This window comes from Patiria miniata, unplaced genomic scaffold, assembly GCF_015706575.1.
Source record: "Patiria miniata isolate m_02_andy unplaced genomic scaffold, ASM1570657v1 HiC_scaffold_24, whole genome shotgun sequence".
Taxonomy (NCBI): Eukaryota; Metazoa; Echinodermata; class Asteroidea; order Valvatida; family Asterinidae; genus Patiria; species Patiria miniata.
This window is the reverse complement of record NW_024037063.1, coordinates 9,510,858-9,528,831: the sequence shown is the minus strand read 5'-3', so window position 1 is coordinate 9,528,831 and position 17,974 is coordinate 9,510,858. Positions and strand designations below refer to the sequence as shown.

At 45.5% G+C, this 17,974-nt stretch overlaps 1 protein-coding gene across 1 annotated transcript in view; it reads right to left on the bottom strand.

Annotated features, from left to right (window-relative positions):
• LOC119731902 (probable serine/threonine-protein kinase roco8) overlaps positions 1–17,974 on the bottom strand; it is a 45,064-nt gene that overhangs the window by 11,394 nt on the left and 15,696 nt on the right. The window contains exons 8-12 of the mRNA XM_038205188.1: positions 9,350–9,547; positions 8,896–9,006; positions 8,277–8,417; positions 6,802–7,002; positions 3,396–3,551 (exon numbers count right to left, since the gene is read on the bottom strand). Of these exons, the coding sequence (XP_038061116.1) occupies positions 3,396–3,551; positions 6,802–7,002; positions 8,277–8,417; positions 8,896–9,006; positions 9,350–9,547 (807 nt within the window). The remainder of the gene's footprint in view (positions 1–3,395; positions 3,552–6,801; positions 7,003–8,276; positions 8,418–8,895; positions 9,007–9,349; positions 9,548–17,974) is intronic.

Genomic DNA, 17,974 nt, shown 5'->3' with positions numbered 1-17,974 from the left:
TGAACTGGTGCCCTAATGTGACAACTAACGGTCTTCACCTGCCGAGGTGGAATGGCTATTTCATGTCTACTAGTACGTGCAGCAACTTGGTTTTAACACTTGAATCTTTAGTCCCCCTGTCAGTCTGTTTACTTTGCCCTTTGGTAAGCCTATACCACTGGAGAGTCACATTCCAAGCTTCACTGTCACCTTGCCCTTGTTCTACAACAAGATCCTTTAACATTTCTAGAACATTACACCCCAAAATCAATGGACTGTTCCGACGATTTAGCAATCCACCGTCGCAGGAATCCTTTACCACTAAAAAATTAGCCTCAACGGTTTTGTTAAAAACAGTAAGCGGTACTTCTACATATCCGGTGATTGGAACCTCCAAACCACCCACACCAAACACTTCAAGGTAAGTACCCAGTGGTTTTACACCCATTATTTTGTCGGCCAAATGTTCCTGATAAAATGTCTCACTCATTAGGGAGGTCTCTGCGCCTGTATCAAGAATACACGTGGCTGGCACTCCAGCCAGTGTAGCCTCAGCTCGAGGGCTTTCTTTAACTAACTTTGTTAGTAATTCGTCCGCGGACAACTTAGGCAACGCTCCCTCCCCAACAAGTGCATTACACGGCAAGGGCCGCTTGTGACTCTCCTCCACCACCCGGCCCACGGAAGTGGAGGCCTTCAGTTTAACGCAGGCTTATATTGACTGTCAGGTGCTTTTGTGGCACCTGCTTGACCCGATTCCATGTTTTGGGTTCCGATTCTATCAGAGTTTTGCTGGGAACGACATTGAGACTTGTAATGCCCCGGCTTTCTACACTTATAACAAATCACTGACCGACCTGGGATGTGACTATTCCCCTGTGGACCGGCTTGTTCTGTCACCTGTGTGCGCAGCATGCACTGCATCAAGAACGTAATTTGTTCCTGCTGCTTGCTCATTTGACCCAGCATATCCTGCATGCATTTTAACATGTCAGACTGTTGCTGTTGCAACTTAGGGTCTACACCCGCTGATAATGTGTCGACCTTAACACCTATATCAAACGACCTATCTACACTATCATCATTGACCGGACAATCTACATCTACATGGCGCACATGACTGTGTTTAGCCTTGGTAGTGACTTCAAAATCTTTGAACAATTCCAGTGCGGCATCTCTGAAATGGTTAAAGGTTTGGCCAGAGTTAGACAGCTGCAATCTCTTCAGCTCAAATCGTGCGCTTTGTCCGCGCGCTCCTGCCACAAACTGATTGATAAGAGTTTTGTCCTTCAGTTTTCCTAAGGAATCTCTCTCATCTTGGGGAGCTATGCGCAAAATTCTCTCATACATCCTAATTAAGGCACGGGAGAAATCCATCAGGGACTCATCTTCTAATTGCCCCCTTTCAAAGAAAACCTTCTGAAGGGACTGTAGTGTCTCCCCTCCCCCAAACTGGTTATAAAGCAGTTTAATCAGAAGCGAGTGATTGGATTTAACATCTTCCCTACTTTTTACTTCTACTCGCGCAGGTCCAGCCAAATGATCAACTATCACTTGAGCCTTCCCCTTCTCTGGGATGTTGCACTGCCTACAGTAAATATCAACTTCCTCTAACCACTCCTTCAGAGTCGGTTCTCCTGCCCTCACTGGCTTTCCCTTAAACCGCTCAAGTTTGATCGGTCGTTCCCTGGTGGCACTATTCTGTTTTAACGCGTTCGCTAGTTCAGAGACTAACTGAGTCATTAAACTCGCCTCCGTTGCCATGGTTGTCCGAACTATCCTAGCAACACACACGCGCAAGTCCACAGCGCACACAAAATCAGGTATCAAAGCCAGAAAGGACCCCCCCCAATTAATGGGAAACTACCAAGCCCACACAGACTGCCACGCAACAACTGTCTGAACTACACAATTACTGGCCCCTTAACCGTGTATGCATGCACATAACCTTGAATGAATTTTACCCCACATTCAAACAGTACCCGCTAATACACAATTCCCATGAAATTAAACGCACACACTAAGAAAATCAATGTCAATTGGGCCTAATTAACAATGAACAATACCGCTATTAAACAGTTCATTGTCGACTCCGTCTCCGGTGCATTTCTCCACTTCAACACAACTCCTCCGGGTAGAACCACTGATGCTTGAATAGCCCGTCTGCACCGTCGCTCATCAACACCGTTGGACCATGCATCCGACGCGATCTCCGGCTGCACACCGTGTCGCTCCTGGACTCGCTCCCCGTCACACACCCACAGCGTGCGGTCGCACGCCCGATGACTCTGGCGAAATCTTCAACTTTTGATCGAGTCCCAGTCGTCTGCACTCACCAAACACGGCCAAAAGAACCAGTCCGATGGCTTGATGATGACCCCGCAGCATCTGCAAAACTATAGTCCCGCCGAAGAATAACTACAAACACCCCATCCGTGTTACCAATTTGTAGTGAGCGCGGAGTAGCGCCATGGGGCTTGAGTCTCGTTGGGGGCGAGTTGACATACACACACACAGCGGAGATTAAGTTTCACCGGATAATCACTGATTATTTATTCATTCATTAATGTTCATTCGTCTTCATTGGTAGCTCAGAGTCGAAGGGAAGGAGGTAGCCAGTCGCTGCACCAGGCTAAGCACGACAAGCAGTAGCTTTCGTCATGATTTCCAGCGGTAGTCGGGGGATTTATCTCTGTATTTTCCCCAACTCGGAGGCCATTCCTCTCATCTCTTCCCGTGACTGACACAGATTTCTATCCTTCTCGTTTGACACTAGTTCCGGAGCACTGCCCCGCGAAGCCTGTTTACCGCTGTCTGGGTTACCTCTCCCTTCTCTTAGAATAAACAGCTTTTGTATCACTCTAAAGAACCTTAGTAATATACAAAGAGTATACTTAACTACCAAATTATGTAAGATACAGTCTTTTATAAGCACCAAACAATAATTAATGAGGCCCTATATTATCTTACACGACACCGAATGCCAGTCTTTGCAGACATATCCCTGCGCTGCATGGATACACGTTCTATTTTTAGAATATTGTGCACACACCTGGGCAGGCCAGCTTTTGGCAATTTAACGGTGAGTAGGCGAGCGCCCTCTGTTGGCCAAATTTGTGAATGATCAACAACAAATCACTATCATAAGTCATTTCTCCACATAAATATAAGTGAATTTTGTGGAGTGGCTTCTGGTTACAATTTGGGACGCGTAAACAACAGAGAAGTAAACAACAGAGTTATTTAGGATCAAAAGTAAGACATATTTTTGTATGCCAAGTAATATATTGTGCAGTTCTCATGTCGAACTTGTGTTTTACTGTCGGTCTGTATTTTTTTCACAAAATCCACTGTAATTCATTATATTTGTACCTCATATATTTTAGATTTGAACTGTGAATGCAAGCAAAACATACCTCATCAACACGCTCACAGAGTAGGTCAAACATGTCCATCAGATCCAGCAGCGCCTTTTTGTGCTCAATGATGTCTTTCCACATGTGGTCGATGAGCAAATCCTCCAATATGCCATTTTTTTGCAGTCGATCCCAAGACTGGACATAATGTTCGTTCTCAATTGGAAAAAAAAAATCACATACTTTGGTTCATTCAGATGTTGAATCAACAGTAGTTTAGGGTTTTGAGGAACTAATAAGGCCTGTTCTTACGAGGAAAACCCAAGGATTGACACGAAGTTAATGCCGCATTGAAACAAGCAGAGTGTCACATTTTGAATTCCCTGCCAAACCCAACAGCCAACCCCATGTCAACCCCGATGGTTAAGCCCAAGACAAGGGTTAAAATATTTGTACCCGACATGCAGAGCCAGGTTTGCCCCGGGTCGAGCTTCATGGCATTTTAGTTATGCACTGCATTACAAATGTACTCGACATTTGTCTTCATAAATTCCATTGCATAACTGCCCCATTTGATTAGAAGCAACATAGTTCACAGAGTAAGTCTTAGTCATGCAACAATTACACAAGTGTGACCCTCGACATGTAGGGCCTATACTTTGTTGCACAGAATGTGAAACGTATGTACGAAACATGGGTTGAGCTCCCCAAGGGATCCTTTTAAACCTTTTAACACCAAACTAATATCGACTAACTTTCCCCATACACAAGTTATGTTTAAGAATTCAGCAGCTCCATACCTCCGTTCTCACTGAATTATCCAAATTTTCCGAATGGCCTTTCAAAGTCCCCTAACCAAGTTCAAACATGTGAGTTTTTGTGCCAACACTGTTTATACTGAATAACAGGATTCAGCAAATCCCTGGCACTAGAACAAGATCGCCCCTGGTAGGTGGAGCTTCTTTAGAAATGCATTGCCTAGAAGAAGGAAATGTGACTATACGTTCTAGTAGATATTAGGTTCGTATGAAGCCCGGGAAGGGACAGGGTGGAATTTTTTTTTGGAATTTCCTAATTCGTTCGCACGAATTACTAATTCGTTCCCACGAATTACTAATTCGTTCAGACGAATTAGTAATTCGTTCGCACGAATTAGTAATTCGTGGGAACGAATTACTAATTCGTGCGAACGAATTACTAATTCGTTCCCACGAATTACTAATTCGTGGGAACGAATTAGCAAACTCCAGTAATTCGTTCGCACGAATTACCAATTCGTTCGCACGAATAACTCCAGTAATTCGTTCGCACGAATTACTAATTCGTTCCCACGAATTAGTAATTCGTGCAAACGAATTAGTAATTCGTGCGAACGAAATAGTAATTCGTGCGAACGAAATAGCAATTCGTGCGAACGAAATAGCAATTCGTGCGAACGAATTACTAATTCGTGCGAACGAATTAGCAATTCGTGCGAACGAATTAGTAATTCGTGCGAACGAATTAGGAAATTCCAAATAAAAAATCCACACTGTCCCTTCCCAGGCTTCATAGGTTCGGGTATAATGATACTGCCTAGAGAAGAATAACCATGATTCGAATTTCGGGTCAGATAGAAGTTAGTAGTGCATCCTAGCTACGGGGAAATAGCCCCACTGCCTCGTGGGTGCTTCAGAAGACTTCGTAACGCCCCAAGTCAGTCGTGTGCACACTACTAAACACCCTTCTGGTCGCCCCTGCAGCCAAGTTGATGCAACAACACAGTGTGGAAACAACACAGTAGTCTGAAGTTAAGAGGCATAAACCCAACTCATTGGTGTAGATAGCGGTTTACCTTCATCGGTGGGACCGGGTAGGATTATCGCATTTTATACAACACCTAAATAAATACCCGTCATCTGATTGGTGGATCGTTGATCACATGTCATTGAATTATTCGTCCCAACACACGGCGCGCAGCGCATAGTGCAATGGAAGTTCTATTGCACGGTGAATAGAACTTCCATTGCACGGTGTCACTGCTGCTGGCGCTGTTAAAAATCAAGATAAATTGAATATGATTGTGTTTAACCTGTTGAACAGTTTGCATAAATTAAATATGATGAACTTGTCGAACTTTTAAACAGTTTTGAACCTAAATAAAATGTCTATTAAAGTCAACCACTCCGATAACAAGGATTTATTCAGGTGTTTTATAAAACAAATAATGAATGTTTCACGTTCATGCAATGGTAAGAATAATTTCATTCGGTGACAGATGAAATGTTCCATTCCACTCGGCTTTGCCTCGTGGAATGAAACATTTCATCTGTCACCTCATGAAATTATTCTTACCATTGCACTCACAAACATTCATTATTTGTATACTAATATCCAGTTACCGCCCCAAGCTGAGCAGCCCCCGGCAAAAAGGTGCTGGCTCGTCAATATCTGCTAGCTTCAATGGGTGCCTGACGCTTAAGGCCCTGTCACACTGTCTGCAATCTTATATCGTCACCGTTTTCACAAAGAGCCATATATGTCAAAAATTATCATTTTTTCGATTTTGATTTTTTTTCAATATTTTGCTTTAAAACAATGTACTTAACCATTTAGACATGTTTTTGTAGGCAAAACATAATTAACTATCAAGTTACATTAATGTTGCAAGGGGCCAAAATCTCGATAAATGAATTTTGCGTTTTCACAAAGAGCCACATACATTTTGGCCCTTTGAACGAGTACAAAACCCACTGCACGGACATTTGTAAAAGAAGGTCAAATGAGATTTGCGTTTTCACGAAGAGCCACATATCTTTGTTACATTTTCAGCTGCGCGCGCGTACTCACGCGAGAAAGTAACTCGACTCCGATGAACTTGTAGAATAATTTTGAAACTGGAATATTTATTGACCGTTTTGTCGTGATATCTATACAGCGCAAGTGACGTCACATGAGCGTATTTTGGTCGAATAGAGGGCGTGACGCAAGCTACTAGGACGTATCAACAGCGAACAGAGCGTAGTGTGAGCACAGTGACAGCGCAGCGGCAGCGACTAGATCGAGTAATTGAGCTTGACACTAGGGGCGCATAGAGAGCGAGTTGAGCGCATCGTAAGCGTGGGAAGAGCACAATATGAGCGTAGCTTGAGCATCTTTGAGTCAGAAAGTTGTCATTTTCTTGCGTCCTCGCTGCGATTGTTCAATTTATGAAATAGTTTTGGTCGCCGTAAGGTCTCCTATGAGATCGCATATAATGTGACAGGCCCTTTAGTGTATTGGCACAAGCAGACGAAACCTCTGCACCACGCAGCAAACAAGATCTTTGGCAGAAAGAAGATAAAAGTACAAGGAATTTGGATTCGCAAGCAGGAATGTTATGACGCCTCTGATGACCTGATCCAAATGGACGATTCTAGGAAGTCTCACATCATCGTCAGGGAAAGACCAATGCAAGTTTCTACTTCCTAATGCATAATTAACTTACTTGGTTTCTTGGATGTTTCACAGTGAGGATCTTCTTGAAGGCATCGATCAGCCACTGTGGATCCAGAATGACCACATCTCTCAGCGCCTGGCTTTTCTTGCCACCTTCCCCTCCAAAGTATATTATGTGGCCGAGATCGTGATAGAACTTCAGCATCGTCAGCAGTTCAGTTTCATCTTCAATCCCAAAGCCATGCTTTACCTAGCATCACAATGAAGACATTGAATTATTCCTTGTATATCCCTCTGTTCCCACATCACCCACCAACTGCAAGATCGAATTGCAAAATGCAAAAATCCCAAAAGCCATGATGCCATATATTTCCTTTATTCTTAAGTTGTATTTAATTTTCAAAACCTTATTTGATCCTTTATGTACGGTGTAGGCTGATTTTCACCTACCTCACGAAGTGCAGTGAACAAAATCAACCAAATCCAAGGGAGGTAATTTTGCACTTTTTACGTGAAATTATCCGTGTTGTACCTATAACAATACATGCTGTACAGGGTGAGTCAAAAAGAAAGTGACCCAATTTCAAAAATATTTGTAAACATTCAGCTTGCTCCATTTTATTAAAAAATACATAAGAATGAAGTACATCTTATTGACTTTTAATTGTGAAAATTTCACGTAATTTTCATACTCCATTTCCAAGTTATGTCTATTTTAGTAAAATTATCACAAAACTCGGCTGTCCACCACTGATCTTTTACTGTTCTACGAACTGATGAATAATCATCGAGTACAATGAAACAAGTACGTTTTCCCACTTCCATGAATGAACGAGAACTTGCAAGGGAAAACATACAAAAATCGCCATCAATATTTTTGAGGGGGGGGGGGATGGGGGGGGGGGGGGGGGCTGGTACCCATCTTCCCAATGAGTGCGCTCTTCAAACCTGACCATTGTTATTAATACTGGAAAATATATGCCGATTCTCAAGGCGCATGTAATGGGTTTTAATTGTGTTTTTTTGGGGGGGGTTTGATGTCGGAACTCTCTAACTATTTATTGAAAAACGTACTTAAAACAAATAGTTGTTCGAAAATTCCGACGAAGGGAGGGGCGGGGGAAAGGGCCCCATGCCTCCCCCCCCTCTCTCTGGATACGCCACTGGGTAGCCTGGGGGAGGCACCATACCCCCATTTCCTTAATATGCAATTTGGGTGGGGGAACTACTGCCTGCTCCACCACAGCAGGCAGGCTCATCAGTCAGCCACTTAAATAGCTAATCCTAGACTGTATCTGATTAACTTGGGTACTGCGTGCAATTACAATAGAAACTACGGATCCAGTTCCCAAGCATGATATGAATGTTACTGTTGGCCAGAGGCAAGTAAATTGGAACACAGTTCATCCTATAGAATTTGGTGCATGTACATATTTAATTTTGTTCATTGACTAATGAAAGAGTTTAGTTCACAGAAGAAGTAAATATGTGTGCTATAAGCTACTCGGCATAATATATTGGTACCTGCTTCAGTGTCATGACAGGTTTTCCACCACTTATGTTTCCCTTCTCATCGTCAAACGCCAGCCAGTTCAAAGGGATTCTCTCACCCATGTAAGGCTCTTTCTTTGCTATGCTCTCAATGTGGTGGCGTAGCTTTTCAATCTGTGTCAGGATATAAAAAAATAACTCAAATAATATGGCGCTTATATAGCACCTCATACCAGTCTAAAAAACGCTTTGCGCTATAACATGCTGTTTTTTATTTCAGATTGTCATGTGACAAATACTCATTAAGTGTTCACCTAAAGGAACATTTAATTGACCACTATAATCAACATAAGGAAATGCACTGAATTAGTATTAACTGTTGTGAGAATGTTGTCAATACTGAGCTTAACATTCTCAATAAATCCTTTTTGGGAGGGGGGGAGCCTAATCCATGGTCATTGGTACAATTTATAATATATCCAACTTACCAAAATTACGGTAATCATGATGTAATTAAGGCAAGGGTTAGATAAAAGTTTGATCTCAGATGTCAGTCCCAATTCAGTTAAATATCTGATCATTCACACTTTTTTTTATATACTTGCTTGTATTCTTATTTGCTCAGCTAAATATCGGAACAGGCCTAAAATACCTTCAGGTTGTCTTCTAGAGAGTTCTCTACTGCGTAGAATTCAGAAACCACGTATCTGAAGTACGGCTTGTTATGGATCTCATGTCGTATCCGTTTAAATATCTCAGCTACCTACACTCAGACAAAAGACGGGGGAAAAGGTCAAAATAGATGGTGCTCTTTTTAAACAATGCAAATTCAAATAATTAACACTTCCTCATCGGTTCACTTGTCAAGCAGAAGTACTTTGATTCAGAAAGTGCGAACAATAATTTGAAAACGTTTTGATCGCCCACAAAGTTTTGGTGATGTATTTAGCTGCAACTTTTTGAAAAATATCTACTGGCACTCCTTTTTTCATCAGAGGGAGAAAAAAAAACATTTATCACTGGCAGTACTTAAGTACACACTGGGATGATTTTTTTTGCATCCACAACTTGTCATTACATAAAGTATACAGAAAGGTGGGACTTACCAAGCCTTTACGATTTTTTTCTGGCAAATTTTCCCCACCGACACTGTTTCTGTGTGTGCCAACTATGAAGATTGGTGGGGATTTCTGTTCCAATCTGTCTTTTGAGGAGTTTTCCTTGGTGTAGGTGAACATTGACTGCATCCAGAAATCCAGATACTGAATAGGGGTTGTCCTATATGTGATGGAACCGCCGCTCCCCTGGTGGTATCATACAAACGTGTTATCTTAGAGACAGTTACGGACAGGACAGTTTTAGTTAATACTTCTGGCCAGAACTTCATTAGAGACCACACCAGTGTAGCTCAAGCTATCAAGTGTACCCATCATAGGAAGCATGAACTGGAACGATGTATGACTTGCTGGCAGTTATGGGTGAATACGCAATACTAAAACTTGCACTTCTGTGTGAATTAAAAATCTGGGATGGGGTGTGACTAGTATATGGTTTGAAGATGGAGGAATAGTAACTGTTGAGTCATTCTTCAAATTCATATTCTACAATTTCCCAGGTTGCTATTTGTTTTAAGGACACTGTACATTTAATCTGCTGGTCTGTTTCATCATACTAACACGAAATAATAATGTGGAGTGCTGTGGTCTAATATGGTTACGGTGTTCGAATCATGTGCCGTGGTACATGGGTTCGAACCCTGACGGGGAACATAGTGCTTGTTTTCTTGGGTACTTTACTACGATTACCTCTCTTCACCTAAGAGTATAAATGGGTATCGAGCTGCTGCAGAACAATGGTGTCATTCCTGATGAACAGGGATAATAATTATCGTGAAGCGCTTTGACACCTTATAAGGCACAAGGCGCAATACATTACTATATACCAACATGTACATGTAATAACATTCACTGACTTGTCATGCTGCATGAACTTGTACATGTAAAGTGATATCTGGCAATCATTTTAAGGAATTGTGGCGCGCTCACTTGTCTATGGATGAGGAATTACACCCACACCAACAAGAGCTGACTATCCCACAAAAATATTTAATGACCTTACATGCGCATGAGCGCTTACACGCAAATAAGGGGGGACTACGTCACGAACGGAGGATTCAAGTCCTAGGCCTGTCCGTTTGTTGGAAATATACCAACGCTAAAGGAATACCAATTCACGTGGCAAGCAACCTAGAGGTGACCAGGGAACCTCAATAAACCTCACTACACATGTGTCTTAGAGAACAAGAAACAACTCTTTATTCGGTCCAAATACACAAGCTTAGGGTTCAATGAGTGGCCAATAAACCTCGCAGAACAACGTTCCCCGCTGCTCTAGGTTTATCCCTATAAAGTAAGCCTTACACAACAATAACCTTTTACTATACAATGCTTACAACAACCAGCCTAACCAGGCTCTATGTAATTAACCTCGTTGATTATCTAGAAAGATTATCCCACAGTGGCAAGAACCTCACTGTGCACACCCAGTGCGATCAACAGCAACAAGTTATGAACTGCACACACTGATCAAGACTTTACCAGAGTAACCCTCACATGCAACCTAGCATACAGAAATCACTGGGCTCAGGTTACGGAGCGCGGTTTATAACCCCGAGGTGACTCCTGGCGACAAAGGTCGACAGGCAACAGGCAACCCAATTCCCGACCAGGGAATACTGCTGCACATACCACACGAACCTTAGGTCTCCAGTCACCAGCTCAACCCACAGCCACCCAGGCTAATTTCCCCTTACAACAAAAGGTCTAGCTTGCTAATTATTACTCTAAAGTCTCACCATCCGCCCTTGACTTGCACGCCGCGTTGCCCAAACTATCTCTACGACTACACACGAGGTTTACTCGGATTCGGAGCTCAACGCTAAGTTTCCACTAATCGATGCTCACACAACGGCGTCTTTAGACGGACTGCCTACAAATCTCTGACTACGCGCTATACCCTACGCACGACGTCGGGGAACCAGGCGAGCCATGGTAAACTCGCACCAGTCCACCGGCTGTTTCGCCACATAGGGCCCAGCAAAGCTTAGGCCGCCTCGGCCTAAACAGCTTAAAAATACATAATTAGAAACAGTGTGGACTACTTGTCCATTATACAAAATAACATACACCTCACACTTGAGGTTTACTTATACAGTAGTAAATAGTCCGCGAGGTTCACTAAATAGAAGATACATTTAAAACACATAACGCCATAAACCTTATATAAAATACACATGCATAAAAATAGAAACTTTATATAAAACATAACAGCCTAAACCTGTTCAACACCGGTAGAAAAATACTCTTTTTTTCTCTTTTCTTAATTAGAAGAATCACGAGTTGAATTAAGGAATTTTACACCATTGGAATGTTTGATGGCAAGATTACAGTTTGTTTCTTGGGGGATGGATGTCTAGTCGGCTGGCTCCACAGTGAACAGTTCCGCATCAACAGGCTGATTATGCAGTTCGACCCGTTCCTCCCGCTGTACGTCCAGGTGAACATACTTGGAATGTCGTTCCTCCACCAGAGCGATCCTCAGGCGCTTCCCCTCTACTCTATCGATATCTGACCGGAAGCTTATGCTCTCTCCTTGGATATCGTCTGGAAACCTCAACCTCCTTGTTAGGTCCATTACTTGTAACCTGTTGGTTGCTCGGGCGAGTCTCAGGCATCGCAGCGGACTCCATCCCATCTTGCCCCATATCACCACTTACAGTAGGGTCATCCGCAGCAACCTCATGTGCGTCACTTACAGCTGTCCCAATTTCAGCAACCTCGTGTGCGGTATCCTCAGAGCTTTCTGTCACTCTATTAGGTCGATACACCCACGGCTGCAAGTTGTCGCCAGAATAGGGCTTCAACCTATCTGCGTGAACCACGAGAGACTTACTCCCTTTCCTCAACTGAACCCTGTAAGTCACATCGGACAACTTCTTCACGACCAAATATGGCCCCTCCCGGCGTAGCTGTAGTTTAGGAGTGACACCCTTCTTCCTGGAATGGCTAAACAACCAAACAAACTGGCCCTCTTTCAGGCCTTCCCCAGCAACCTTGCGGTCGTAGTTTCGCTTCTGTCGGCGGGCACTCTGCTTCAGACACTCACTGGCCCGGCAATGGGCCTCCTGCAACCTACGTCGCAACTCCCAAGCAAAATCAGTCTCGACCACCTCCTCGACTTCAGGACACTCAACCATCAAATCAACAGGCAACGTCACCTCACGTCCCAACATCATCATGTTAGGTGACTCACCGGTGGATTCTTGTGGACTGCAACGGTAAGCAAAGGTCGCGTAGGGTAGACACTCGTCCCAGTCCCTCTGCTTCCTCTTAGGCTCAATCAGCATGGAAACAATGTTAACCAACGTTTTGTTGAAACGCTCTACCATCCCGTCAGATTTCGGGTTGTAAGCCGTCGTCCTCGTTTTCTTGATTCCTAGGACTCTACACATCTCCGCAAAAACTGCAGACTCAAAATTGCTCCCCTGATCAGAATGAAGCTCCCGCGGGACTCCAAAACGGCATACAAACTCAGTGACAAACTTTGATGCCACTGACTTCGCCCTTGCATCGGGAAGTGGATAAGCCTCCATCCACTTGGAGCAATAGTAACCAACAACAAGAATCCACACATTTCCACTGTCACTCTGGGGCACAATTCACAACATCGAAGGAAGGACCTCACATCGGCCGTCATGTTCGGCCAATAGTAACGTAACCTCACCTTGGCCAATGTTTTTCTCATGCCAAGATGACCACTCGTCCGTCCACCATGAAGTGCTTGCAGAACATCACTCCGGAGCTTTTCCGGCAACAACAACTGCCAGCGGATTGACCGACCATCATTGGATTCCCACCTCCGGCTCAGCATTTGTTGCCGCACCTCCATTTGAGCCCACATAGACCAAAGCGTCTTATGGGCCTTGGAAGTGTGTGAGACACTACTCCAGTCCGGCCGACCCCTCGCACCTTCCTTTGCCTCGATCAACCACCTCATATCGGGATCTGCCATCTGTGCCTCCCTCACTACCGCTTGAGATAGATGAGGCTCAGCAAGAATTCCCCTCACTGCTGACTCGGCAACCTCTGAGACTCCTGAGACAGACTCTGTAGAAGCCTCACAGGCCTCAACAGTTTCGGACACCTCACCAGGGTCCGCCTCACCAGGGTCTTCACTACGCCCACACTGCTTGCACTGCCTGCGGGACAGAGCATCTGCGTTTGCATGTTTCCGTCCAGCCCTGTGCTGAATTGACACGTCATACTCAGAAACCACCTCTAGCCACCTCGCAAGCTGGCCCTCAGGATTCTTGAAGTTGAGCAACCACCTCAACGCAGCATGATCCGTTCTCACGGTAATCTTGCGACCATACAGATATTGCTTGAAGTGTTTGAGATAAACTACTACAGCCAGCAGCTCTTGCCTCGTGACGCAATAGTTTCTCTCAGCCTTGCTCAGCTTACGGCTTGCATAGGCCACTACCTTCTCCTCCCCCTGTTGGACTTGGGACAGGACCGCCCCTATCCCAACTCCACTCGCATCTGTATCCAAGATGTAGTCACCAACAGACAAGGGATAAGCCAGAACAGGAGCCTCCTGCAGTCTTTGTTTCAATTCCTCAAAGGCCTGTTGACACGCCGCTGTCCAAAGAAACTCCCTAGACTTCCCTGTCAACTCATGCAGCGGAGATGCAACTTCCGCAAAACCCCGGATGAACTTCCGGTAGTAGGAAGCAAGTCCTAGAAAACTCCTTACTTCCTTGACACATTTCGGGACCGGCCAATCGGCCACAGCTGACACCTTTCCAGGATCAGTTGCCACACCTTCGGCCGACACAATGTGGCCAAGGTAACCTACTGACCGCTGAAACAGACTACACTTGCTGGGCTTCAGCTTAAGTCCAGCCTCTCGCAGTCTCTCGAACACAACCCTGAGACGCTGTACCTCTTCCTCCACAGTCTTCCCAAAGACAATCACATCATCAAGATAAATCAAGAGGATGTCCCACTGGAGACCAGCCATGACCTTCTCCATTAGTCTTTCAAATGTCGCCGGAGCATTGCAAAGGCCGAAAGGCATGCATTTCCACCTATACAAACCGTTGCGAACAACAAAACTCGACTTCTGGCTGGCGTCCTTGTCAAGGGCGACCTGCCAATAGCCCGAGGCCAAATCGAGTGTGGAAAACCATTGAGCTCCCCCTAACGCATCCAACGTCTCATCTATCCTGGGAACAGGGTAGGCATCCTTGATGGTACATGCGTTCAGGCCTCTATAGTCGACACAAAACCGCTTCGTACCATCTTTCTTCTTGACCAAGACAACGTTGGCAGCCCAAGGACTATCCGACGGCTCGATGACACCCCTCTCCTCCAGGTCACGGACTTGCCTCATGATCTCCTGTTGATTACAACTCGGGTGACGCCTAGGCCTCTCTTTAATTGGCCCCGCACCGCCCGTGTTAATGTGATGCTCCACAACCTCGGTCCGACCAATATCGTGCTCACCCCGAGAAAACACATCATTATACTCCGACAGACACTTCATCACCTGATGATGATCCTCATCCCTCAGAAACCTCACGCTTCTATTGTACAGGTCCCGTAGATGTTTAGGGAGGTTACGCTCAACCTCGCTTCTTCTACAGGGAATATCATGACCACGGTCAACCTCAGCCTGACAAACCATCCCTACGGTGGTACCCCGCCGCACGACGCGCTTCTCCCTACAAGGGTTAAGCACCCGTAGCGGCAACACGTCCAAGTCACCCTCAACCAGTGACCTAGCAAGGACTAAACCTCGCTGTGCTAACTCACCGCCACCCTCCACAGGCTCAACAAGAACAGGACCCTCAACAACCTCACACAACCTTGAAATGGTGCCGGGCACCACAGCCTCATGGCCAGAGGGAATCTCCGTAGTCTCAGTGACAATTACCCTCCCCACAAACGACTCACCAGCACTATTAGTGCATTTAATGTGCTCACCATTTAACCTCAGTTGAAGAGATTGCAGATCCAAACTCGCACCCAAGGGCAACAGGAAATTCATCCCCAGAATTCCTGAATACGGGACATCGGCAAAGATCACCTTCGCAGTGGCTACTGTCTTCCCTATCTGTACCTCCACCCAGGCAGCCCCAACCACTGCCAACGGACTACCATCAACTTGCTCCACCTTCAGTCCTGTCTCCAAAATTGGTCTCTGTTCCCGTGGAATTTGGTGATACACTATGCTGCTCACCACAGTGTCGGTCGACCCGGTATCGATGAGAAACCTACACTTGGTGCCCCGTATCGTTCCATCCACGAACAAACCATATTTTGCCTTTCCCCCACCCATGGGGCCTGCGACCACTACTTGGTCGCTTGCCCCACCTGAGGGTCTCTTCTGACTACAACCTCCTGTGGGCTCTGTGAACTTTCCAGCCTGCCCGCGAGCCCGCCGGTCGGCTGGACGGCGTTTCCCTGCTTGTAACCTTGCTTCGGCCGCAGCCCCTTACATGCTCGCCGGAAATGACCTGGTTCACCGCAGTTATAACACCTCAGACCACCTCGCTCCTTCTTAGGAGTTTTAGGTGATTTCGACGGAGACACTACCATCTCAATTTTATCACTTTGCTTCTGCTTCGACAACTCAGAAAACAATGACTCGACCATGGAACACACCCTCTTTTCGATGGCATGCCCCATCTCCTCAAGCCTATCCTCCGGACTACTGTCGAGTGCTCTCGCAAACTTGGTCGGCTTGCTATCTTGCCTCCGCTGCTGCTCAACTCTTTCAAAATTCTCAGTTTCCAGTGCCGCCCTAACAGCTTCATCAAGACCTCTTGGACGGGCTCGGTGAATGCCCTCCCGCACTGACTGACTCTCTACAGCATCCATGAAATGATTCTTGGCAAGCCTATCCCTGGCTTCTTCCTGTATCTCAGGATAAGCCTTCACCGTCAACTCTCTAATAGCCTGACCCAACTCACGAAGAGTCTCCTTTGGTTTCTGCCGACGATGCCGTAAATCCACCAAAAAGTTCTCAGCTTGTTGACTATGACCAAACCTCTGCTGTAACAACTTCACAAGCTCACCATAGGTGTGCACGCGACCAGACGGTGCACCCTCACCAATCAACCTCAGTGCACTACCCTGTAAACTTGCGGACAAGTACTTGACAGCCTGCAAATCGGTCCAACCATTCACTTCCCGACAGGATTCAAAATGCCTGAAATACTCATTCCAAACAACCTTCCCGTCATACCTGTCTGGCACAATGTGAGGGCGACGTGACGTCCCACTCACAGACCCCGGACAATTAACCTCACCAACTACCCGCGGCTCCCTCGTGAGTTTCCAAGGAACTGCTTCAGCGTCACTGCAACTCTCTGTGAGGTTGCTAGTACACCTCGTTGGCGGTCGTGTCGCAAAACTCATTAAGTCCGCATGCAGCGTCCGAGCATCACTCGCAACAGCCCCTACAAACGGATTTGTGACTGGACTCAGTCCAAAATCACCACCAGACCTGACCCCAGGCGAAGACTTTCCCTGTGGTGTACTGGTACTAAGGTTCGCCCCACCAGGTTTAGCCAAACCTCCTTTGGGTTCACCCTCAAATGAAGCATACCCCGAGGTTTCCCTCGGCAACCTGAAATTGATCTCCGAATCAACCTCAGACCGAACACGACCCTCTTCAGCAGGCGTGCTCGAAGTTTTTCCCTTTCGGAAGTTCCGCCGTAGCTCAGCTTTCAACTGTTGAACCTCCCATTGCAGTAATTGATTCTCTGCCTCCAGGGACTTGTCAGCGTTAAGTCCCGGGAAATCAACCTCACCCGAAGTGACAACACTAACCTTTGAAACTGTCGCTCATACTGACGTCTGCAACCGACAACAGTTGCAGTGAAAACCAGAACAACCAAAATGAGTGCAATCAATAACAAAAAAATATTGACGACAACACCTCACAAGAGGGTTATTAAACCTCAGCAACCTTACACAGGATGCTGTCAACCTCGTGAAAAGTAAAACTAAAGCATCCCACTTCTGACACCATTTGTGGCGCGCTCACTTGTCTATGGATGAGGAATTACACCCACACCAACAAGAGCTGACTATCCCACAAAAATATTAAATGACCTTACATGCGCATGAGCGGTTACACGCAAATAAGGGGGGACTACGTCACGAACGGAGGATTCAAGTCCTAGGCCTGTCCGTTTGTTGGAAATATACCAACGCTAAAGGAATACCAATTCACGTGGCAAGCAACCTAGAGGTGACCAGGGAACCTCAATAAACCTCACTACACATGTGTCTTAGAGAACAAGAAACAACTCTTTATTCGGTCCAAATACACAAGCTTAGGGTTCAATGAGTGGCCAATAAACCTCGCAGAACAACGTTCCCCGCTGCTCTAGGTTTATCCCTATAAAGTAAGCCTTACACAACAATAACCTTTTACTATACAATGCTTACAACAACCAGCCTAACCAGGCTCTATGTAATTAACCTCGTTGATTATCTAAAAAAATTATCCCACAGTGGCAAGAACCTCACTGTGCACACCCAGTGCGATCAACAGCAACAAGTTATGAACTGCACACACTGATCAAGACTTTACCAGAGTAACCCTCACATGCAACCTAGCATACAGAAATCACTGGGCTCAGGTTACGGAGCGCGGTT